The sequence below is a fragment of the Onychostruthus taczanowskii genome, unplaced genomic scaffold, assembly GCF_017590055.1.
Source record: "Onychostruthus taczanowskii isolate IOZ18803 unplaced genomic scaffold, ASM1759005v1 scaffold107, whole genome shotgun sequence".
NCBI lineage: Eukaryota > Metazoa > Chordata > Aves > Passeriformes > Passeridae > Onychostruthus > Onychostruthus taczanowskii.
Genome location: NW_024497297.1, coordinates 2,154,687 through 2,179,283, shown reverse-complemented (window position 1 = coordinate 2,179,283; position 24,597 = coordinate 2,154,687). Strand labels below are relative to the sequence as shown.

The following is a 24,597-nucleotide window of genomic DNA, read 5'->3' as shown; positions in this document are numbered from 1 at the left end:
ATTTTACAACAGCAGGAGTGAAACTTGTGGGGAAAAAGCAAACTAAAAGTCAGTTGGGTGAGAAACATCTTCAGCCATGGCACCAGGAGGAAATTCCTGTTTTGGAGCTCGAGCTGAGGCTGATGAGTGACACTGATTACAGCTGCACCACAGCTGGATCCAGCACAAGAGCCTGAGAGAAGCCAAGGCTTCCCTGCACACTCGGAGCTGCGCTCGGATCCATCCCCGCTCCTGCCTGTCGTCGGGTGCCTCTTGCTTGGAGGGTGCTGGGCTCATCCCAGCCAGGTTTGGGGCTCCCCATGAACGGGCAGGTCCCGCTCCCGAAGGAGAGCTGGGCACCTTGATGCAGCTGGACGGGAGCACAAGGGATTGAGCTGTTCTCGGATGCTGTTGGGAATCTTAGTCCTTACCAGGTGGTCACTGGGGGGTCATTGTGCAATTCGCTGCCTTTCTCCTCTGGGTGCCAGGGTTGGGGGGTTGATCCTATTCCTATGCCCTCCTGCTGGTGGGGCTGCTGTTCTTCAGGATGGTGCTAGATCCCCCCACCACCACTGAGTTAGATCCCCCACCCAGGGAGCCAAATCCACCCCCGGCACCAAATCCACCCCCTCCCAGGCTGAAGCATAAACCAGCACCGCCCGTGTTGCAGCTGCCTTTCCCACTTCCAAAGCCAATTCCTCCTCCTCCAAGGCACAATCCGCTGCCATATCCACCTCCCACGGAGCTGCTGCCGCCCACCACAGCTGCAGAGAGGAACAAAAGGCATGAGGTTACCTCTGATGCCACCAAGAAGTTTGGGAGCATCAATCCCAGCCCACCACACTCCTGTGGGAACAGAACTTACAGATGCTGACGGAGCTCTGGCACTCTCCAGACATTCTGCAAGGAAACGAGATGGAGTGTCAGATCCAGCCAGAGCATCTGGAGTGGTCCAACTCCATGAAGTCAGGATTGGTCCACTGACACAGACACAGGACCATGGTCCATGGCTCATGACAACACCATTAATGTTTATGAAGATGATGGTACACATTTTTCCCATTGATTGGTCAGGATACGCTGGAATTCTTGCTGTATCCCACCCACCTGCACTCCTCGCCCTCCAGCAGCTTCCTGTAGGTTGCAATCTCCACGTCCAGGGCCAGTTTGACGTTCATGAGCTCCTGGTATTCCCGGAGCTGCCGGGCCAGGTCAGCCTTGGCTTTCTGCAGGGCTGTCTCCAGCTCGGCCAGTTTGTCCCTGGCGTCCTTGAGAGCCACCTCCCCGCGCTGCTCCGCATCCGCAATCGACGTCTGAATGGTCTCGCACTGGAGGGGACGAGTGGGGTGGGGGCAGCCAGTGAGAGATGAAGCCATAATCCCAGATCAGATAAACATGTAATGGTTTGGGTCAAACAGGACCTTAAAGATGATCTGGAGCATGTGCAGGGACACCTTCCACTATCCCAGCTTGCTCCAAGCCACGTCCTACCTGGCCTTGGACACTTCCATGGATGGAGCATCCATAACTTCTCTGGGCAACATGTGCCAGAGCCACTCAGGCTCAGCTATTCCCAGGTCCCTCCCACACCCAACAATTCCCACCACACTTATTTCCCTTCAGGGAAGTTCTGAAAGGCTCAAAAAAGGTCCTCCCCATTGGTCAAAAAACATAACTCTCACCTGCTTCTTCACACTCTCGATCTCAGCCCGGATCCTCTGGATCATGCGGTTGAGCTCTGAGATCTCGATCTTGGTGTCCTTGAGGCTGTCTCCATGCTTGCCCGCAGTGGCCTGCAGCTCCTCATACTGGTGGGATGAAGCAGGAGGAGCACATTGAGTCCACTGTGTCCTCACAGCTGCCCCCGCATCACCACAGGAGATGCAAGGAGAGCAAGTCTATGCCAGCTGCACTCTGGATGGACCAGCACCAGCAACATTCCAGATCTTGCCATGGCCTGAGCTGCCACCAGTAGCTCTCCCACCCCCTTGGACACTGGAGAACCCCAGCAGTGTGTGCTACCCTCACCTTGCTGCGGTACCAGGTCTCAGCCTCCAGCCGGCTCCGGTTGGCAATCTCCTCGTACTGCGCCTTCACCTCGGCGATGATGCTGTCCAGGTCCAGGCTCCGGTTGTTGTCCATGGACAGCACCACCGAGGTGTCGGACACAGTCTTCTGCATCTCGGACAGCTCCTGCAGGTGATGCCCAACTCGGATTTAGCCCTTCTGGAGCTTCCTTAGGGTGCCACAAGCCTCCCCCACCCCGGTGCCCCACAGTACTCACTGCCTCGTAAAGACACTTGAGGAAGTTGATCTCATCTGACAGAGAGTCCAGTTTTCCCTGGAGTTCCACCTTGGTCATGTAGGCTCCATCCACATCCTGCAGCAGAGATGGGATGAGAAAACCTGCTCAGCACACATCAGTTAATCTAAAATTTCATGGAATCATGGAATACTCTGGGTTGGAAGAGACTTTAAACGCAATTCCACCCCGTTCCATGGGCAGGGACACCTTCCACTCTCCCAGGCTGCTCCAAGCCCCATCCAACCCGGCCTGGGACACTTCCAGGGGTCAGGCAGCTACAGCTTCTGTTGTAAATCCATTCCAGGGTCTGCCCACCCTCACAGGGAAGAATTTCTGCCCAATATCCCATGTATCCCTGTCCTCTGGCAGTGAGAAGCCATTCCCTCTGTCCTGGCACTCCAGGCCATTGTCCGAAGTCCCTCTCCAGCTCTCCTGGAGCCCCTTTAGGTAATAAACAAGGACTTGACCTTCTTCAGGAGCACAAATTCGTTCTCAGCTGCCGTCCTTTTGTTTATCTCCTCCTCGTACCTGTGGATGGGAAGGAGGGAGATGGAATCTGGCTGCTTGTTTTGGCTCCGGCTCAGACTAGTGAACATTGTTGGCCTCAGACTCATAAACCCAGCAAAAATAGATCTGCCATGAGGGAGATTTATGGACAGGGAATTGCACTTCGCATTTCAGGACAAGCCCTGGCTCCTGCACTTCCAGCGCCTGGGTGAGAAAATCCTGGAAAGAGGAATTCTGGCTCTGCTAAAGGGAGTCCTGGTGATTGCGGCCACTCCAAGCTCCTTCCACGAGATCCAGGAACCTTCAGCTCCTCACAGGTATCATGGAATCTCCTGATTTGGAAGGAGCTTACAGAGATCATCAAGTTCAGCGCCTGGCCCTGCACAGGACACCCCAGAATCCCAAATGGACTCAAATTTTCCAGATGCTTGTCTCCAAATATAAAGTCAGTTTTCACCCTGCAGCCTCTGGTTGATCCCAGGTCTTGTGGATTCCCATGGTTCCCAGACTTCTTTGCCCACTGTTTTTTGTAATTCCTCAAGTGGATTCATTTCTCCAGTCTTTGTTCTCCTTTTTCCAACTGGACACATTTTGTGTTCATATTTATAGACTAAAATAAATTATATGTTATAATAAATAACAGCAGGACAATTGTCTTTACTTTTCCTTTTTTTTTTTTTTTTTTTTTTTTTTTTTTTTTCTTTTTTCCCTTTTTGGGACTTCACCCTTGGATTTTAGAATTAAATGGCAACTGGTAACAATAATTTTGTCAGCCTTCCACAGAAATCCTCAAATCCTGAATGATATTATGTGAAAGAATCATGAGGAAATCCATAAGGAAATTAGAGCTGGGTTTAGCAACCTATTAATTAACTAAATCATAATGTCACTGATTTTTAAGGAATTCCTTCTTGAGGAAGACAAATGTGGAAGATCCTCCTTCTGGAAGAAGCACAATTCGAGCAATATATTGAAAAAAGTTGAGAAATACCTTGAAAAAGCACCACTTTTCACCCAAACTCCCTTTTCCCAAAACATTTTACATTTTCTAACCATCAGGGGGAAAAATCAATATTGATAATTATTATCAATATTCCTCCTTTTTTGGCTGTTTGAAGTGAGTTTTTCTCTCTGATTATTCACCACCAGACACCCCAAGCAACCTACTTTGTCTTGAAGTCCTCCACCATGTCCTGGAAGTTCTTCAGCTCTGTGTCCAGCTGGAGCTTCTCACTGGAGAGAAAATCCAACTGCTTCCTCAGCCCACTGATGTAGGTCTCAAAGAAAGGGTCGAGGTTCCTGCCTCCCGGTCCTGTACCGCCCTGTTCCTGCAGCAGCTTCCACTTGGTCTCCAGGACTCGGTTCTGCTGCTCCAGGAACCGGACCTAAACAGGTGGGGAAAGAGTCAGATTCTCCCTTCAAAACCCCATATTTTTATTGATTTTTTTTCCCCATGTGCTTTCCATATTTTATTCCCATTTAATGTGTGATAACTCCCCAGTCCTACAGGACAGGTAGGACCACAGTGGATGGGGTGAGTGGGCAAAAGGGGGGTCATGTCCCCTTCCCAATTCTGGAGCCTCTGAACAGGAGAAATACAATGAACTTCATGGGTTTGGCATCTTCTTGTGCAAAATAGCCAAAAAAGTCCCAACATCTTCAAAATAGACCAAAACATCCAAAAAGTCCAATCACCTCCTTAAAAATAGCTTAAATCACTATGTATCCCATCTTCTCCTTAAAAATAGTCCAAAACACCCCAAATTCCAACATCTCTTAAAAATATTCCAAAAAAAAAATCCCACCTTCTGCTTTAAAATAGCTCAAGTCACCCAAAATCATGTCTTCTCCTTAAAAGTAGTCTAAAGCACCCAAATTCCCATTAAAAATCGCCCCAAACATCCAAAAAATTTTACCTGCTCCTTCGAAGTAGACCAATATTCCCCTTAAAATAACCAATTTTCCCCTTAAAAACAGCCCCAAACACCTCCAGTTTACAGTGATTTGGGCAACTGCAGCTCTGGGTGCCCCTGGGTGAGTGTCTCCTGGTCATTCCCACCCTCCAGAGCCAATCCTGGAGTGAAGCCCCTGCAAACCTTGTCGATGAAGGAGGCGAATTTGTCGTTGAGTTTCTTGATCTCCTCCCGCTCCTGTGTCCGAACCTTCTGGATCTCGGGGTCAATCTCCAGATTGAGGGGGGCCAGCAGGCTCTGGTTGATGGTCACCTCCCTGATGCCGCCCGGGGGGCATGGGGGGAAGCCCTGGCCCCCCATCCCACCATCAAATCCTCCACCAAAGCCGCCAAAGCCACCAGGGCCTCCACCAAAGAACCCTGCACCATAGCCACCCCCAAATCCTGCTCCGGCCCCAAAGCCAAAGCCTCCTTGGCCACCAAAGCCTCTGCAGGCACCACCAGCCCCCCCAAATCCTCCCAGGGAGGTGCTTTTACTGCCCCCCAGGGAATAGAGGCTCCTGCTGCTGAAGCCGCCGGCGCCCCCAGATCCCCGGCATCCTCCACGGGGCATGGAGCCAAACGTGACCTTGTTCTTGCCCCCGAAGCACACAGAGCTGGAGCTAAACCCCTTGCCAAGAGCACAGGACTGGCGAGACATGATGAAGGGTCCCCAAAATTCTGAGCAAAAAGCTGAGGCTGGAGCTTGAGAGGTGAGAGAAGCCAAGTCCTGTGGGAGCAGCTGCTGGTCCCCCTTTTTATGGGCACAGGGAGTTGGTTGGTGCCAGGGGGGAGTGGAGATGTCATTTTTTGGGGATTGTTTAATTCTCTTCATTGTTTCCAGGTTTGAAAGGACGCCCTCCTCACTTTGCCACAACCATGACCTGCCTGCAAACACTCCCCAGATAGCAAAGAAAAACAAAAGCATTGTTGGTGTTGGAGCTGAACTCCAACCCAAATTCCCTGGGCCGTGGCCAAAGCCCCGTGAACTCTCTGATGCATCACGCCCTCAAGGGAAACCCTTGTTTTAGCTAAATCTGTCATTTTCGGCCTGACTCCAGTGGCTGGGTTCACTGAATTCCAACAAAAACCCAGGCTCCCAGGCACACCCTCAGATGCACTCAGTTTCAACCTCCTGCTCCGAGGAGGGGTGACGTGGGTTGTCCAAAGTGTTTCACAACTGGGAGCATTAGTGTTGGGCAGGGTTCTAAAACTACTTTTATGTAAATAAGGATGATTTTAAAATCTTCTTAAACCTTCTGAAAGGGTTTTCAAGTCATTCTGGATCCCTCTGAGTGATGGGTTGAGCTGGGCGGGACACACTGGGATTTGCAGAGACTGAAATATCCCAATATATCTGTGTTGGGCCACACCCCAGCAGGGTCAAGACTGTTCCCTGACCCACAGCTTTGACAGGGGATCACATCCCTCCTCTGAGGAACCTTCCAGGTATTTTGAGGTGTTTCCTGAGGGTCTTTGTGGGTCTGCAGTCCCTCCACAGCATGTCAGCATGTGGTATTCAGCAAAGCCACTCCCAGCCTACCCCATTGTTAAAACAACACAATTTAATTGCTTAATTGCTTTAAATTTTATTTAAATGAGGTGTTGAGCTGCCTCCATTGAGGATCCCGGTTTATCCAACTGTTAAAACAAATAAAAAGCTTCAAAACTCCCTTCCAGCCTCACACCGCCAATAAAATCCAGCTCTGGATTATCCCATTCACTGGGAGAGGTTTGTGGAACCAGTTTCAGCTCCAAGACTGTTCACCCCAGCTTTTTTTTCACTGAAAATATGTAAATCTAGGTCTAGGTGCATGTCCTGGTGTTTCCACCTGAATCTTATTGGGGATTCCTGAAGCTCCAGGATTTTCAGCCCCAGGGAATTTGCAGTGCAGGGAACAGGGAAGTTGATGCTCCCCTTGGACAACACGCCTCCTGCACACCCCGGTCCCACCTGGAAATCCTCTCCTACCCTCCAGGGTTCCCCGGTTTTCCAGCTGGAGAAGAGGTTTGAACTGACGGAAGAAGGCGGAGGCTGCATCTCCTCACCTTACGCAACCGGCAGATCAGCCCCAAAACCAAATGAACCTGTTGGAGCCCGGGCGGAGAGCATTCCTGCCAGGAGTTCCCAGGGTGGCTCCAGCACCGGCTCCGGGCCCAGCTGCTGCCCCGCGGCCAGCCCAGCACTTGCCCGAGCAGCTGCTGGGCCAGCAAAGCCCTGCCCCGCCCTGCCACCAAGAGGTGAAGACACCTCACCGGGACACGGGATCAGTTCCCAAATCCCTCCTGAGCTCCAAGGTGGAGCACCTCAGACGCTCCAGCACTTCCGAGATGGGGATGCGTCAGAAGCAAAGCCAAGGGCCCAAGGCTGGCCACTGTCACCCAACCAGTGCTGGCCACCACCACCCACCCAGTGCTGGGCAACATCAGCAGCCAACACTGGCCACCACCACCCACCCAGTGCTGGCCACCATCACCCACCCAACACACTGGCACCCACCCATCCACGGAGGGCCATCCCCCACTCAGTGCTGGCCACCATCACCTACCCAACGCTGGACACCATCCTCTGCTCAGTCTTGGCCACCGTCACCCACCCCGCACCCCAGCATCCCAGCTTCCCTGTGCATCCCCTGGGAGCAGGGACCACCAGCACAGGTGCCCAGCAGTCCCAACCAGGGAAATGTCTAGCAGAACCAGAGCCCAAATACAGCTGTTTTCACCCCAAAACTGTGCTGGGGCTGGGTTCAACTGGGAAAACCTCAGATCCGGAAACTCCTGGCTGCTCCGTTGGCAGCCACCGAGCTGGGAAATTGCAGGGCTGGGAGCAGGAGTGGTGACGGCTGGAACAACAAGATGGATTCCCGGGAGATCAAAGCAGGTGTTGCAGAAGACGGGCGGCACCCTGGGACTGCCTAGAGCCCCGGGCGCCCTGGGATCCCTGGCGGGAGCAGAGCTGGCAGCCTGGAGCTCATGGCACCCCCCGATCCCAGGAGTCACAGCCCCCAGGGGTGGGCTGGCTCTCATTCCTGCTGTGGTGCCATTGGTGTCACCTCCCCTGCAGTGCCACTGCCCAGGGGTGGGACCCCATACCATGCCCAGCAACAGGGAAAGCTCATCTCAGCCCCAGCACTGGGAAACAGATCCCAGGGAAGGAGGATTGGGATCACCGGGGAGGCAGCCCCAGGAAGGAGCACCCACTTGGACTTGACAGCCCCCCATGATCCCCATGAGGGGCTGGGGACCCTTCTGGGGTCACAGGGTGGGGGTGGGCCCCAGGCAGGGGTAGGGCTGACCCTGGGGGTCCCACGGGAATCCATGTGAATATCCCTTGGGAATAAAGACCCACTGGACACCCAGGTCCCCCTGTTTCTTCCCACATGGGGGGCAAACAAGGACACCAAAATGAATTCAGTATTAAAAGTATCAGGGTGGGTGCTTAAGGTGGGGGGGATCCCATGTTTTTGAGGGAAAACCATTGGGACTGGGGGGGTTGGACCCAGTAGGTCCCCCAGGGGCAGCCTCACCCCCTCCCCAAATTCCTGGGGGTGGGAAACAGGTGGGCTGCACCCCAGGGTATCCCTGTATCCATCCCTCCCCCACCCTCCCTCCATCCCTCCCTCCCCAGACCCTTGGGATCCCAAATCCAGAACACCCTCTAAAGGGCCAGAACGTGCCCCAAAGCCCAACCAGGGTCCCAAAAATGAGACCACACCTCAAGGCACACCACCCCCCCAGGCCCCCTTCCTGGGGGCTCCCCAGCTCCTGGGGTCACTCCACATCTCACCCCAATTAAAAAAGCAACACTGACTCAAAATGTGCTGGGTCTGGGGGCACAGAGCCTCGGGGGGCTGTGGGGGAGCGGGAGGAGCTTTGGGGTGCCAGGAGGGGAGGAGTGCAGGGGTGTGCGTGTGAAAGTACCGAGAGTTCGGGCGGCTCCTCCCGACGCTAATTACAGAGGTTAATTGCCCCGACAGGCCCCAGCTTGTCACTGCACCCCAAAACCCCACCCGGGTGGCAGCCAAGGGACCAGCCCCCAATATGGGGCAGGGATACCCCACTGTGGGGCAGAGACCCCCCCAAAAACACTCTGGACACGTCAATGTGAGGAGGTGCCCACCTGAGCACCTGGATTTTGGGGGTCCCCTCCATGGAGAGGTGGGTTTTAGGGTGAGGAGCCCATTCAGGAAGTGCATCTGTCGGGGGGCTGAGCTTGGGGAGGGTCCCACAAAGACAGAGATGGGGTTGAGGATTCTCTGCTCCAGGAACATTTGGGGGGCAGGAAGTGTCTCTCCGAGCCCCCAGATTTTGGGGACCCCCCCCCATGGGGAGGTGGGATTTGAGGAGAAGGATCCCATTCAGGAGGTGGATTTCGGGGGTCTGAGCTTGGACAGACCCTCAGTGGTGGAAGTGGGGGTTCAGGTTCCCCAGCAGAAAAATCTGGGGGGGGGGGGGGGGGGGGGGGGGGGGGGGGGGGGGCACAAAGCCCCAAGCCCCGTGGGCCTGACCTCATCCTCAGACACAGGGGGACCCCCAAAGGGCAGGGTCCCCCACATTTCCTCCATCACCCCTCATGAGGCTCCAGAACCACCCCCAACAGTTCAGCACCCCCAAACCCCTCACCCCACTCCCCCCATCCCAAGAGGAACCCAGGTGACCCCAGAAGGAGCAGGGACACCCCAAAGCTGGGAAAACCCAAACCTCCTGAGCTCAACCCCAGCCCCAGACACCGGAGGACTCCGTTTCCCCCAGCACCCCAAACCCCTCAAAGGCCCCCAAAAGGAACCCAAAGGGACCCCAGTGTCCGGGTCCCCTCTCCCGGCTCCCTCTCCATGCCCCAAAAGGCTCAGGGACCCCCCAAACCTGGGGGCCCTCAAAGTGGGCCCTGCCGGGCGGGTGAGTCACGGCCCCACCCATGGGATGAGCTGGGTCAGGTCTCAGCCTGCCCCCCCCAGCTCTGGGGGGTGCCGAGGTCCCGGGCATGAACCCCCAGGGTGGCTTCGGGGTCAAATCCTGCGGGGGGAAGGGGTCCCCGAGATGTCCCCGTGCCTCAGTTTCCCTCCCCGGGCACCACCAGCACCCGCAGCTCCTGTGCTGGCAGCTTTGGGTCATGGGGGGATTAAAGCTCCTCCCCAGGACCCTGTGGGTGCCCCGGGACCCCCGAGGTCCCCCCGCAGTGTCCCAGCGGGGCGGGGTGAGACCCCCTGCCCCCAGAGACCCGCCCATGGCTGCCCCCGCCCCAATTCGGGGTGCCCCGCCGTGGGGAAGGGGGCGAAGCGAGCAGGGGATGCTGGCACTGCGGGGGTTTTGGGAGGGGTCCTCTCCCACCCCAGGAGTCCAGATGGCACTGAGGGTGACGCGGGGTGACATCCCGGGGGGTCCCACCGAGCTTGAGGGCTCCAGCTCCCCCCACAAACGATCCCTTCCTCAGTTTCCCTGCAGGGTCTCCGTGACCCCCCATTTCCAACCAGGAGGGTCCGTGGGGCTCAACCCCTCCAGAACCACCCAGATCCCCCCACACGCCCCGAGCCAAGACCCTGAGACCCCAGACCCCACCGCCCGGCCACACCCCCCGCAGTCCCCCGACCCCCCCCATGGGGGGGAAACCCCCATTCCCGACTCACCCCACCCGAAACTGGGGGGGCCCCAAATCCCGCCTCCCCCGCGGCTCCATTCCCGCTCCTCTGCCGCCCTCCAGCGTCCGCGAACCCCAAAATCACCGGGGCGGGAGGGCCGGGGGGGCTCTGTGGAGGAAACCTCGGGGGGTCCCCAAACTCCTCAACCTCCCCCCCAAAAAACCCTGTGAGCCCTCAGCTCCCCCCAAAAAAAAGTAGGGGGATCCCCCGGGGAGGACCCCGCCCCCCCCAAAAAAAAAACAAAACCGGATATAGGGTCAGGGGGGAGTTGGAATGGGGGGCAGGAAGGGGGTGCAGGGAGGTGACCCCAGTTTAACCCTCCTGGGGGGGGCACCTCTGATTCCACCCCCTTTTTTAGGGGGGGCTGTGTCAACACCCCCGCGAGCCAGCAGCCCCCGTCACCCCAAAGGCCCCCCAAAAGCTCAGGGCCCCCCCGAATCCCAGCTGCCCCCGAGGGCCCAACCCTCGGACTCCCCAAATTTGAGGGGCTCGCGGTGGCTCTGAGGGAGACCCCCCAGTTTGGGACCACCCCAACCCCCGCAAATGTGGGAAGGGTCCCCAAAACCCCTGGGGTGCGAACCGGGGAGCCCTGGGTGCTCCGTGTGCTGCGGGACTGCAGCGCCCCCCCAGCTCCTTAATTAATTAGTGAATTCATTAATTAACCCTCTGCTGGCACTAATTACGGGCACCCAGACCCACGCAGTCAGTGTGTTTTTATTTTAAAAACCCGCAACGCCCCCAGACCCTGCGGGCACTCCCACCCCCCAGCCCATGGAGAGACCCCCAAATCTGCTCCCAGCCCCAAACCCCCCTCCCCCCATCCCGGGCCGGGCCCCGTGGGGTTAATGATTAACGGGGGACAAAGTCCGCGGGCAGCGCCGATTTTGGGGGGGTCCGCCTTCCCCCCGTGGGCTCTGAGCCCCCCAAAACGGCTCCATGCCCCGTGCCCACCAACCCAAACACCCCGGGCAACACCCCGACACCCCCAAACCAACAGGGGGTGGCCGGGACCCCCAAACTAGGCTGCTGCCCCACCCCCGCCGCTCCAAAATGGGGGGGCCCGGAGGGCAGCCAGGGGTTTTGGGGTGCGGTGGCACCCCGACAGAAAAGGGGTGCCACCGCAAAAAGCCCCCCTGGAGAGGAACAGGCACCCCAAACCAAACCCTGGTACCCCTGGATTAGAGCCCAGGAAGGGACCCAGGCACCCCAAAATTGACTCTGATGTCCCAAAAGGGGTCCTGGCACCCCAAAACAAACCCTGGCATTCCAAAACAGACCCAGACACCCCAAAATGAGCTCTGACGCCCCAGGGCGGGTGCTTGTACCCCCAAACAAACCCAGGTACCCTGGAATTGGTTCTGGTCCCCCACAGGGTATCCGGGAACCCCAAAACCCAGGCACCCTGAGATGGGCCCCAGCACCCCCTGAGGGAACTGGCTACCCCCAAAAAGACCCTCCAAGATGGGTCCTGGAACCCCAGAAGGGACCTTGGCACCCCCAAAGCTGGGATGGGTCCTGGTATGCCAAAACGGTCCCAGGCAGCCCGGGATGGGCACAGGCACCCTAAAACTGGCCTGGGTATCCCAGAAAGGAGCCAGGCACCCCAAAACAGGGATTGCTGTCCCAAAACAAGTCCTGGCACCCCTGCAAGGGCCCCGACGCCCCAGGGGGACCCTCGTACCCCCAAACAGATATTGACAGCCCAGGATGGGTCCTGGCACCCCAAAACAAAGCCAGGCACCCACAGATGGGTTCTGGCACCCCGACACAGACCGGGCACCCCAAGACAGGTTCTGGCACCTGGGAGAGATCCAGGCAACCCAAAACAGTATTGGCACCCTGGGATGGGTCCTGGCACCCCAGGAAGGGAGCAGGGCACCCCAAGATTGGTCCTGGCAGCCACAGATGGGTCCTGGCAATCTAAAACAGATTCTAGGACCCCCAAACAGACCCAGAGACCCCAAAACTGATCTGGGAACACCAAGACTGGTCCCAGTCCCCCGAGAAAGATTCAGGAAGCCCAAAACAGCACCAGGGATCCCAAAATGGATCCTGTCACACCCAGACTGATCCGAGCACCCCAAGATCGCCCTGGCACCCCAAAACAGCCCAGGCAGCCTGGGATGAGCCCTCCCACACACCCTCCCCCCGCCAATTATCAACACTCCCGAATTTCCAAAGTTTTATTCCAGCAGCAAGCGAAACACCCAGGGGAGGCCCAGACCCCCCAGTGCCCACCCCCCAGTCCGAGAGGGGACAATGGGGGGGTTGGAGCCCCCCGGGGGAGACTGGCACTGGCACTGGCTCAGGTTGTCAGCAGAGGGTGCCTGGTGTCCTGTCGGGAGCTGGGGACCCCCAGGGAAGGGGGCCAGGATGGAGGGGGAACACACCAAGGGGGGGGCTCAGCAGGTCAGGACATGGGGGACCCCCACGGGAATGGGGGAACCCTCCAGGAAGGGAATGGGCTCAGCTGGCCTGGACAAGGGGGATCCCCCCTAAAGATCCCCCCAGGACATGGACAGGAACCCCCAGGGGACTCTGGGGGCTCAGGTGGCCTGGACTTGGGGGGACCCCCCCGGGCAGGAAAGAGGGGACTTGGGGGGGGCTCAGAATGTCAGGACATGGGGGACCCCCCCCCCGCCTCAGAAAAGGGGGTTCAGCTGGGCTGAACATGAGGGACCCCCCAAGACACAGAGTGACTCCCAGGAAAGGGGGAGGGCTCAGCTGGGCTGGACATGGGGGCCCCCTCTCAGGAAAGGGGGTTCACCTGGCCAGGACTTAGGGGGACACCCTGGGAGGGCAGGGAACATGGGGGACCCCCCTGGGAAAGGGGACACCCCAGAAAGGGGGGCCCAGGGGGGCTCAGCAGGTCAGGATTCAGGGTCTGCTCAGGAAAGAGGGGGGCTCACTCAGCTGGCCGGGCCAAAGAATGGGGGTCCCCCAAGAAAGGGGGTTCAGCTTTCCAGGACGTCGGAGGACTCAGACACGAGTTTCCCGTCACGGGTCTCGATCTTCTTGATGACGATGGCACGGGATTTGAGGGGGGCCGTGCTCTCGGGGGGCGGAGGTGGCACCGAGTACCCTGAGCTGACCACGGCCCCCCCAAATCCCCCCACAAATCCCGCCCCAAAACCTCCCCCGAGTCCACCTGTGGGGAAGAGGGAGCAGCTGTGAGGAGGGGCACATGGGGGGGGCCACCCAAAATCAGAGGGCTCCGGGGACACCCCAAACTCACCCAGGTACCCCGAAGGCTTGGTGTGGATGCTCAGGTTCTGCACAGCAGCCTCGAGCCTGGGGGGGTTTGGGGGGTCCCCCAAACAGGATCAGTGATGGGGTGGGGGATAAAGGACATGGAATAGGGGGAAATCTGGTGGGGAGGGGGGAGTGTCTCCCAAAATTCCCTAAACAGGAGCAGTGATTGGGGGGGGCGGTATTTAAGGGACATGGCTGAAGTGAGGGGGGTTGGAGGGGGTCCCCCAAACTGAGTGTTTTTGAGGGAGAGGAATAAGGGACATGGTCAAGTGGGGGGGATTTGAGACGTTCATGGGATATGAGACATTGGGCATGGAATGTCCATGGGATATGGGATGCCCACAGGGTATGGGATGGGGGACATGGGATACCCACAGGGTATGGGATGGGGGATATGGAATGTCCATGGGATATGGGATACCCACAGGGTATGGGATGGGGGATATGGAATGTCCATGGGATATGGGATACCCACAGGGTATGGGATGGGGGATATGGAATGTCCATGGGATATGGGATACCCACAGGGTATGGGATGGGGGATATGGAATGTCCATGGGATATGGGATACCCACAGGCTGTGGGATGCGGGATATGGGATACCCACAGGGTGTGGGATGGGGAATATGGTGGGATATGGGATAACCACAGGGCATGGGATGAGGATGTGGGATGTCCATGGGATATGGGATACCCATAGGGTGTGGGATGGGGGATATTGGGATGTCCATGGGATATGGGGTATGGAACGTGGGATGCTCATGGAATATGGGATCCTTGCAGCACATGGGGCATGGAACATGGGATGTTCATGGTGTCCAGGATGAAGGGCATGGTAAATGGGGTGCCCGTGGGATACGGGATGGAGCATGGGACACGGGGTGTGAGATATGGATGCCCAGAGGTTATGGGATGTGGAATGTCAGTGGGATCTGGGATCTGGGATTTGGGATCGGGGCTTCCCACCTGCTCTCCTCGCCCTCCAGCAGCTTCCTGTATGTCGCGATCTCAATGTCCAGGGCCAGCTTGACGTTCATGAGCTCCTGGTACTCCCGGAGCTGCCGGGCCAGGTCCTGCTTGGCCTGGGCCAGGGCCCCCTCCAGCCCCGCCAGCTTGGCCCGGGCATCCCTCAGTGCCAGCTCCCCGCGCTCCTCGGCCTCGGCCACGGCCGTCTCCAGCCCAGAGCGCTGCAGGACGGGACACTGAGCCCAGGATCCCCCCGGACCGGTGTCCCCGTGACCCAAAATCCCCAGTACCCCAACATCCCTTGCCCCCTCAGTGTCCCCATGTCCCAGTAAACCCAGTGTCCCAGCATTCCATGTCCTATCATTCCTCACTCCCCAGTATCCCTCATATCCCACTACCTCTCACCCCCCTCTTCCCACCAGTATTCCCAGTCCCCCAAATCCCCCCCTGTCTCCGAGCCATCGCTCTCTCCTCCCGTTTCCCAGATGACAAGGGATTCCCCCCCCAAGGGATCCTCAGGAATCCAGTGTGGGGGTTCCCAGGGGGTGCTGGGGGATGTGTGGGGGAGGCGCAGGCAGCATGCTTCCAAATTTCCATCCAAGTTGGACCCCAACCTGATTTTTCAGAGCCTCAATCTCTGCCTGGATCCGCTGGATCCGCCGGTTCAGCTCCTGGATCTGGCTCCGGGTCTGGCGCAGGTCGTCTCCCTGCTTCCCAGCCGCCGTCTTCAGCTCTTCATACTGGACACACCAGACAGGGGTGGCAATGTGGGGCATCCCCCAAACCTACCCGTGCCCCAAAACTGGTAGGAAAAAGCTGGGATGTGGCCAAACTTGGGGGGATAGTCCAGGGTGGGATGCGGTAGGTCCAGCTGGGTTTGGGGCTGGGATCTTGGGGGGATGGAGATAGGAGAGCCCCCTTTTTCACCAGCACCCCAAAAACTGGGAGGGAAGAGCTGGGATGCAGTGGAGGCAGGAGGGATGCCCTGACAGGGATGTGGTAGCTCCAGTTGGAATCTGGTGAGTCCAGCTGGGTTTGGAACCGGGATCTTGGAGGAATGGAGACTGGGGGGACCCTTCTTTTCCCCCAGCACCCCAACATTTGGGATGGAAGACCTGGGATTTGCCTGTATCAAGAAGGATGTTCCAGTTGGGATCTGGGATCTCAGGGGGATGGAGAGGAGAGGACCCCTCTTCCCCAGCACAGCAAAACCAGGGAGGAAAGAGCTGGGATGTGGCCACACCAAGAGGGATGCTCCAGCTGGGATGCCATGGGTCCAGTTGGAGTCAGGGTCTTGGTGGGATGGGGAGGGGGGAACCTCACTTTTCTACCAGCACCATAAAAATCCAGAGGAAAGAGCCGGGATGCAGCGCTGCTGGGAGGGCTGATCCAGCTGGGATATGGCGGCTCCCATTGGGATGTGATGGGTCTGGTTGGGCTTGAATCTGGGATCCCAGTGGGATGAGGCCCCCACTTTCCACCAGCATCCCAAAACGGGGTATGAAAGAGCCTGGGAAGTACTGGCACTGGGATCTGCACCAGGAATGGAGACGGGGGCCCCTCCCTGCCCCGCGGCGCCCCCAGACTGGGGTGAGCCCACGCCAGGGGCAATGCTCCAGGCTGGGATGTGGCAGCTTCGTTTGGGTTTCAAGCCAGAATTTCTCCCACGCAGCAGCCGCTCCCTCCAGGGCAGGGAGGAAGATGAGGAGGATGAGGAGGAGGAAGAGGAGGAGGAGGAAGGATTTGGGGCAGGGAGGAGGAGGAAGAGAAGGAAGTTTCGGTAGGCAGGAAGAAGGAGGAGGATGGGGCAGGGAGGAGGAGGAAGGTTCAGGGAGCAGGGAGGAGGCAGACAAGAAGGAAGAAGGATTGAGGCACAGGGAGGAGGAGGACGGGGCAGAGAGGGAGGAAGATGAAGGCTTGGGAACTAGAAGTAGGATTCGGGAGCAAGGAAGAGGATGAAGAATTGAGAAGCCGGGAGGAGAAGGAGGAAAGCTCAGGGCAGGGAAGAAGAGAATTAGGAAGAAGAGAGGATAGGGCAGGGAGGAGGATGAAGGCTCAGGGTGTGGAAGAGGAGGAGGAAGTTTTAGGGAGCAGGAAGGAGGAGAAAGCATCAGGGGGAGGAAGAGGAGGAGGAAGGATTAGGGAGAAAAGAGGAGGAAGATGAAGATTTGAGGAGCAGGCAGAGAGAAGGAGGATTGACGGGTAAGCGAGGAGGAGGAAGAAGGTTTGGGGAACAGGGAGGAGGAGGAAGAGGAGGAGGAGGAAGACGAAGGTTTGGGGAGCAGCAGGGGGTGCTCTCCTGACCTTGACCTGGTAGAGGCCTTCAGCCTCGGCACGGCTGCGGCCAGCGATGTCCTCGTACTGCGCCCGCACGTCCGCCAGGACTCCGGCCATGTCCAGCTGGCGGCTGTTGTCCATGGACACCACCACGGCCGTGTCCGACACCTGCGCCCGCAGCTCCTGCAGCTCCTGTGCACACGGGGGACGGCTTCAGCAGGGGGGCACCCCCGAATCCAGGCACCCCAAATCCCAGGCACCCCCAAACCTCCTCATAGAGCTGCCGCAGGAAGTTTATCTCGTCCGTGAGGCTCTCCAGGCGTGATTCCAGCTCCACCTTGGACATGTAGGCTTCATCCACATCCTGTGGGAATGCCGCTGTCACCCCCTGTTCCCAGCACCCCAGGGACCCCCCAGCAGGCCCTTGGTCTCAGGGACTCCCCACGTGTCGGGGTCCCCCCTCAGTGTCTGGGTTTCCCCACCTTTTTGAGCAGGACAAACTCGTTCTCCTTCTCTGTGCGGTGGTTGATCTCCTCCTCATACCTGGGCAGGACACAAGGAACGGGGGGAGACGAGCACACGGAGAAATGGGCATGGGGGACACGGGGACAGGGGGAATATGGGGATGGGACATGGGAATGGGGTGACATGGGGATGTGGGACTGGGGGACATGGGGACGGGGATATGGAGACAGTAGGGAGAGGACATGGTGACAGGGGGGACATGGGTATATGGGGACATTGGGACAGGGAGGGATATGAGGATGGGTGACAAGAGAACATGGGGACACAAGGAATGGGAGGACATGGGGAGGTGGGGACAGGGGGACAAAGGGACAAGGCGATGGGAGGATGTGGGGACACAGAGAGGGCTTGGACCAGGGATGTGGGGATATGAGGATACAGGGAGACCCAGGGACATGCTGGGGACATCGAGGGCCATGGGGACAGCGGGACACAGGGACGAAGGGACAAGGGGGTGAGGGCACACAGGATGGGGACACAGGGGTGTGTGAGGGAACACTCGGGGACACAGAGCGGCCTTGAATTCCTCCAGGAGGCTGCAGGCGTGGCCTGGGCGGCATCAGCAGCCACAGGGGGGCTACAAGGTGGCACTGGGGGGCTGTGGAGGGGTCTGGGGAGACACGGGGGTACCCGGGAGATTTGGGGGACATTTGGGGACACTGACTTGGCCTTGAACTCCTCGACGAGCCCCCGGACGTGGCCGAGCTCTGCGCGCAGCCGCTGCCGCTCCTGCCCGAGTCCCTCCAGCTGCCGCCGCAGGGTCCCCGCGTAGCCCTCGAGGAGCCCCCCCAGGCTGCTGCGGGGGGGGGGCTGCGCCCGCAGGAGCCCCCACTTGGTCTCCAGGAGTTTGTTCTGCTGCTCCAGGAACCGCACCTGCGGACGGGGAACAGCACCCCAAAACCAGCCAAAATCACCGCAAAATCACACCTGGGGGAAAGCAGGGTCAGGGGCACTCCCACACCTCAAAATCACCCCAAAATCCCCTCCACCCCCAAATCACACCTGGGGAAAAGGGGGTCAGGAGCACTCCCACACCCCAGAATCACCCGAAAACCACCCCACATCCCCAAATTACCCCAAAATCACCCCCGCACACCAAAATCACCCCAAAATCACCCCTACACCCCAAAATCACACTTGGGTGAAAGATGGATGGGGGGCACTCCCATAGCTCAAAATCACCCCAAAAACACCTCCTCTCCCAAGTTACACCTGGGGTGGAAAGGGAGTCAGAACCCCAAAATTACCCCAAATCTCCCCTAGGGCAACGGGTTGGGCTGGAGGGGGGCATGGAGGGGAGGCGAGGGGGCAGGGGGGAGATTTGGGGTCCTGAGCAAGCTGGAGTCTGCGTGTCCTTGGGGAACTCAGGAGGGGTCAGGGTGTTCCCAAGGGGGTGTCAGTGTCTCTGAGGGTCTCAGAAAGTCCCCAAAGGGGTCAAGGAGGTCCCAGCTGATGCAGGAGATCCCTTAAGGGTACCCGGAAGGGCTTCTCAGTGTCCCCAGGGGTCTCAGGAGGTCCCCAAAGGTGCTCGGGACGTCCCAGCTGAGACTCAGGGGGTCACAGAGAAGGTCTCAATGTCCCCCAAGGGTACAGGAAGTCCCCAGAGATGTTCAGGAGGTCTCAAGGTGGGTCTCAACGACCCCAGGTGTCCCAAGAGCTCCCAGAAGCCAGTCCCCAGGGTGGTCCCAACCCTCCTCGGGGTCCCCCCAGCCCCACCTTGTCAATGAAGGCGGCGAATTTATCGTTGAGGGTCTTGATCTGCTCCTTCTCCTCCCGGCGCAGCTCCTGCAGCTCGGGATCCACGGCCACGTCCAGCGGCGCCAGGAGACTCCGGTTGATGGTGACGGCCGTGATGCCCCCGCCCGCCCCCGGCACCCACGAGGGTCCCCCGAGCCCCCCGGAGCCGCCGCGGAGCCCCCCGTAGGGGCCGAGCGCCGGGGCCGTGCTCATCCTCAGCGCCGGGCCGGCCGTGAAGGAGCGGGACGAGAACGAGCGGCCCGGAACGGCCGAGCTGCTCCGCAGCGGCTGCCGGGGGATGGAGACCGACATCTGAGAGGGGAAGGTGGGAAAAGAGGTTGGAGGGAGCCTGGGAAGGGTTTGGGAGCTGGGAAAGGAGGTCGGCTGGAGGATGAGGGAGCTGGAGAAGATTGGGAGGAGGTTGGAAGTTGGGAAAGGAGATAGGAAAGAGGTTGGAAAGTGGATGAAGAAGGTCGGGGACGGTTGGGGAGGCTGAGGGGGATGAGGAGGCTGCAGAGAGGATGGAGAAAATTAGAAGGAGGATGAGGAGATTGGTGCGGAAGAGGGTTGGAGAAGGTCCTCAGCTGAGGAGGACGAGGACGACTGGAGGAGGCTGAGGACGGCTGGAAGAGGCTGAAGAGGCTCAGGAGGATGAGGACGGCTGGAGCAGGTTGGAGACGGCTGAGCAGGACGAGGCCGAAGGCCGCGCTCGGGGCAGGGAGGCTCCGGCGGCGGCCCCGGCAGGACCGGCCGGACGGGTCGGGGCAGGACGGGCCGGGCCGGGCGGAGCGGCCGGGCGGGTTCCGGGCGCGTTCCCGGTTTGGTTCCCGGGTTGGTTCTCGGGTTTACCCCAGAGCCGGGGGAGGAGAAGCGGGGGGAGGGACCGGAGCTTTAACCCCTTCGGGACATGGGATTCGCGGGATCACCGGGATCCACCGGATCACCGGGATCCGCCGGCACCGGGACGGGAGGGTACGCGGGGGTGGGCTTACCCAAAATGCGCGTCCCTGTGCTCCCCACCCCCCTCCGCGCCCCCTCCCGGAGGAGGAGACCCACCGACACTCTCTAGGGAGTGTCCCCAGCCCTGTCCCCACACCTGGGTCTCCCAGTCTGAGTCCCTGACTCCATGTCACCAAGTCCTGTCCACCCAGTTTGGGTCTCCCAACCCCCGACCCCAGTCCGGATCCCCCCAGCTTCAGCCCCCAAGCCCATGTCCCCAGCTTGTCCCCCATTCTGGATCTCCAGACCAGTGTCACCACCCTGTGTCCCCAGCACCACATCCTCAATCTGTGACCCCAAACTATTCCCCCAGCCCATGTCCCCAACCCCTGTCCCCCAGTCTTTGTCCCTGCCCATGTCCCCATCTTAGGATCCCAAACTATGTCCCCATGGCATGTCCCCAATCCCTGACCCCATACTTTGGTGGGGCACCAAACTGTGCCCCCAGCCCCATGTCCCTCAAGGCAGGACCCCAGCCCCTGTCCCCTGCCCTGTGTCGTCAGCCCATGTCCCCAGATCTGAGATCCCAAGCCCTGACCCCAGCCCTCCATCCCCAGCCCTGTTCCCAAATTACAGCCGAAACTTGTGTCCCCAAACTCCATTTCCCAGCCCCAAAACCCCAAGCCCTGTTTCCCCAACCTCTGACCCCCAGTCTTTGTCCCCAGCTTCACGTTCCCCAACCCCTGACCCCAGCCCATCCCCAAATCACAACATGGGACTCTGGCCACATCACTCCAAATCTGGCCCCAGACCTGGCCCCAGACCTCACCAGGGCCTGTCCCCAGTGCCAAACTCAGCAGCAAAATAGGGAAAACATCCCAAAAAAGGCATGGGATGCATGGATGGATGGATGGATGGATGGAGGTGAGTTCAGGTGAGTTCAGGTGTGTGCAGGTGGGTCTGACAGGTGCCAGTGTGTGCGGTGATGTCTCCAGCCCAGACCTGCCCGGCACGAGGACGGCACACGCTGGGCAAGTCAGCACTTGGGTTTGGGATCCTGGAGCTGGGATATAGAGGGAGGGAGCTTCCTTCCTTCCTTCCTTCCTTCTGCCCCTTCCTTCCTTCTGCCCCTTCCTTCCTTCTGCCCCTTCCTTCCTTCTGCCCCTTCCTTCCTTCTGCCCCTTCCTTCCTTCTGCCCCTTCCTTCCTTCTGCCCCTTCCTTCCTTCTGCCCCTTCCTTCCTTCTGCCCCTTCCTTCCTTCTGCCCCTTCCTTCCTTCTGCCCCTTCCTTCCTTCTGCCCCTTCCTTCCTTCTGCCCCTTCCTTCCTTCTGCCCCTTCCTTCCTTCTGCCCCTTCCTTCCTTCTGCCCCTTCCTTCCTTCTGCCCCTTCCTTCCTTCTGCCCCTTCCTTCCTTCTGCCCCTTCCTTCCTTCTGCCCCTTCCTTCCTTCTGCCCCTTCCTTCCTTCTGCCCCTTCCTTCCTTCTGCCCCTTCCTTCCTTCTGCCCCTTCCTTCCTTCTGCCCCTTCCTTCCTTCTGCCCCTTCCTTCCTTCTGCCCCTTCCTTCCTTCTGCCCCTTCCTTCCTTCTGCCCCTTCCTTCCTTCTGCCCCTTCCTTCCTTCTGCCCCTTCCTTCCTTCTGCCCCTTCCTTCCTTCCTTCCTTCCGCCACTTCCTTCCGCCACTTCCTTTCCTTCTTCTCCTTCCTTCTCAAATCTATTCTTTCTCAAATCCATCCAGATTCCACCTGGGGGTGGGGGGGGTCACATAGGTCTCAGCAGCCCAGCCCCACATGGAGGGTCTCAAGCGCCCCCAAACCTGTGACACCCGGGAGGGGACACAATCTGCTCCCCCTCCACCCCCCAGAGGCTCCCACCACCTCCTGCTCCCTCCCTAAATCCCGCCCGGCCCGTCTTATCAGGAAGGAATTTCCAGAGATAACCCCCGAAGGGGGGTAGGGTGGGTCCCAGACCCTGCAGGACACTCCCCCAGGCCCCCAAGACCACCGAGTCCCCCCGTGGAGCAGCGGGGACCCCCTAAACCCTTGACGGCCCCAGCTGACCCCCCTCGCCGTCAGATGGGGACACTGAGGCACGGAGGGACACGGGGGGAACAGGGGTGACCGTGAGGTGACGGGGGGGATGGGGGGGACTCGGGGGGATGCGACACGGGGGGATACCAGGTGGCACCAGAGGGACACACCGGGGGGACCTGGGGGGACACCGGGGGGTCACAGGAACGTGGGGGACATTTGGGGACTGGGGCACAAGCCGGGAGGGGGAACACGGGGGGGCGGGGGGACACGGGTGGGACACGTCACCCACCGGGAACGCCCGGAATGTTCCCGATAAGGCCCAGGGTGGGAGCAGCCCCGACACCCCCCCCTCCCCCCGCGCCCTTCAGGGGGTCCCAGGGGGTCCCCAAAGAGGGACGAGGCCGCTGGACCCCGGGCAGGACCCCCTGGGACCCTCGGGTCTGGCACCTCAGGGACCCCGCAGGGAAAATGGAGAAAAGGAGGGGAAAAGGGGGGAGAGCAGGCAGAACAGGATAAAATTTGGCATAAGTGGGGGAAAAAGGGGGGAAAACTGGGCAGGAATGGGGCAAAATGAGGAGAATTTAAGGGGGAGGAACGGGGCAAAGCAGAGAAAAACGTGGGGAAAAAGGGAAATGGGCGGAAAAGGGGAAGGAATGGGGGGAAATGGGCAGAAACAGCAAAAAAAAAAAAGGGGGAAAACCAGCAAAACTGGAGAGAGGTGGGGCAAAATCGGGCAAAAAGGGATAAATGGGACATGAGTGGGGTAAAACAGGGCAAGATCAGACAAAAAGGGTTAAAGTGGGACAAGAATGGGATAAAAATGACAAAATAGGGCAAAAAATGAGTGAAATGGGACAGGAATGGGGTAGAGACAACAAAATGGGGCAAAACAGCAAAATGGGAAGATTTTGCATAAATGGAGTAAAATAGAGCAAAAAGAGGCAGGAATGGGGAGAATGGGGAAAATGAGAAATGAGCAAAAAAGGGACAAAAAAAGATAAAGCAAGGGAGGGATGGGGCAAAAGTGGGCAAAAATTATTAAATGGGATATGAACAGGGCAAAATAGGGGAAAATGGAGCAAAACAGGGCAGGAATAGGGTAAAACAGGGGGTCTCAGGTCAGGCAGGGGCTGCAGCAGTGCAGAGTTCAGTAGGGTGATGTGGGGCTGGCTATGGGGACACGAAAATGTGTGGGGCTGACCCTGCCCCACGTCCCACAGTTCTGGGGCTGACTCCTATTCCTTCATCCCCCACCCCACAGTTATGGGGTCGATCCCGTCCTTCTGAACCCACACCCCACAGTTCTGGGTCATACCCCTTTTCACCCACCCCACACCCCACAAGTTTTGGGTTTGATTCCCTTTCCCCTGCCCTGCGTTCCCCAGTTCTGGGTCAGACTCCCAAACCTCTGCCTCACATCCCACGAGTTTTGGGGCTGATTCTTTTCCCTCACACCCCACTCCTCAAGTTTTGAGGCCGATCCCGGCAGGAACAAAGCCCTGGGCCGGCTCCAGCCGCACCTTCCCTTCCCGGGAGCGAGGCCGTGGGGAGGTGCCGTGGGGCCGCTCCCGGCTATAAATCCCGGCCAGAATTCCCGCCCGGAATTCCATCCGTGCGTCCGTCCGTGCGACTCTCGAGCTCCGGCCGTCGTGTCACCGACCCCATGAGCTTCTCCCGCCGCACCGTCTATTCCAGCTCCGTCCGCTCCGGCGGGATCGGGACCCTCGGGACCCCCGGGATCGTCCCCGGCCGCCGCTTCGCTCCCCTGGGCAGCGCCGCGAGCGTCTACGCGGGGGCGGGGGGCGCGGGGTCCCGGATCTCCGTCAGCCGCACCCTGAGCAGCGCCGGGGGGGCCTTTGGAGCCGGTTATGGGGCCGGTTATGGGGCCGGCCTGGGGGGCAGCGTCTTTCTGGGGGGCTCCGGGGCCGTGGCCAACGAGAAGGAGGCGATGCAGGACCTCAACGACCGCCTGGCCACGTACCTGGAGCAGGTGCGGAGCCTGGAGCGGGAGAACCGGCGCCTGGAGACCCAAATCCGGGAGTTTATGGCCCGAAAGGGACCCAGCGCCCACGACTGGAGCCCCCAGTGGGAGCTGATAGAGGAGCTACGGGACAAGGTGGGGGCGCGGGGGGGGGTCGGTGTTAAACATTAACGGGGGAGAACGGCAGGGTTTGGGATTGAAGTGCCAACGTGAATCCCGAACAGGGATTGAAGGGGAGGGGAAGAGCTGAACTTTGTGTCTCTGGGAGGTCTGTAAGCCCCTGGGGGGTGTAGGGGGGCTTGGGGGAGGTCTGTAAGTCCCCGTGGGTGGGGGGCGCTGGGCGGTTTTCCTCCCCGCGGGGGGAGCGAAGGGACGTGACCGAGGCCACCGCGGTGGGGCAGTGTCGAAGGAGCCCCCCCTCCATTCTTACCCCGATTTTTGTGTAAATTAGCCCCCCCAGTCCCCCCAAAGCCCCTCCTGGAGCCTCCTCAAGGTGACCGGCACCCCTCCCCC

General features: G+C 59.2%; 3 protein-coding genes across 3 annotated transcripts in view; 1 reads left to right on the top strand and 2 right to left on the bottom strand.

Annotated features, from left to right (window-relative positions):
* Positions 1-489: 489 nt before the first annotated feature.
* LOC121343171 (keratin, type II cytoskeletal 4-like) lies at positions 490-5,403 on the bottom strand. Its single transcript, XM_041418122.1, has 9 exons — positions 4,888-5,403; positions 3,959-4,176; positions 2,752-2,812; positions 2,264-2,359; positions 2,008-2,172; positions 1,662-1,787; positions 1,087-1,307; positions 845-879; positions 490-743 (listed from the first exon to the last, which is right to left on the bottom strand). The coding sequence occupies exons 1-9, from the start codon at positions 5,401-5,403 to the stop codon at positions 490-492; spliced, it is 1,692 nt and encodes a 563-aa protein (XP_041274056.1).
* Positions 5,404-12,803: 7,400 nt separating this feature from the next.
* The window catches only part of KRT8 (keratin 8), a 17,573-nt gene continuing 5,779 nt past the window's right edge, over positions 12,804-24,597 (bottom strand). The window contains exons 2-10 of the mRNA XM_041417569.1: positions 19,115-19,447; positions 18,063-18,271; positions 17,356-17,416; positions 17,142-17,237; positions 16,901-17,065; positions 15,211-15,336; positions 14,597-14,817; positions 13,614-13,669; positions 12,804-13,526 (exon numbers count right to left, since the gene is read on the bottom strand). Of these exons, the coding sequence (XP_041273503.1) occupies positions 13,333-13,526; positions 13,614-13,669; positions 14,597-14,817; positions 15,211-15,336; positions 16,901-17,065; positions 17,142-17,237; positions 17,356-17,416; positions 18,063-18,271; positions 19,115-19,447 (1,461 nt within the window). The 3' untranslated portion in view covers positions 12,804-13,332. The remainder of the gene's footprint in view (positions 13,527-13,613; positions 13,670-14,596; positions 14,818-15,210; positions 15,337-16,900; positions 17,066-17,141; positions 17,238-17,355; positions 17,417-18,062; positions 18,272-19,114; positions 19,448-24,597) is intronic.
* Positions 23,660-24,597, top strand: part of KRT18 (keratin 18) — a 6,525-nt gene continuing 5,587 nt past the window's right edge. The window contains exon 1 of the mRNA XM_041417581.1: positions 23,660-24,219. Within this exon, the coding sequence (XP_041273515.1) occupies positions 23,767-24,219 (453 nt within the window). The 5' untranslated portion in view covers positions 23,660-23,766. The remainder of the gene's footprint in view (positions 24,220-24,597) is intronic.

Coding starts and splice junctions, on each gene's coding strand:
- LOC121343171 (XM_041418122.1), bottom strand. CDS start 5,403: ATGTCTCGCCAGTCCTGTGCTCTTGGCAAGGGGTTTAGCTCCAGCTCT. Junction 1,788..2,007: donor AGACCTGGTACCGCAGCAAG/GTGAGGGTAGCA, acceptor TCATCCCACCAG/TATGAGGAGCTGCAGGCCAC. Junction 880..1,086: donor CTGGAGGGCGAGGAGTGCAG/GTGGGTGGGATA, acceptor GTTTCCTTGCAG/AATGTCTGGAGAGTGCCAGA.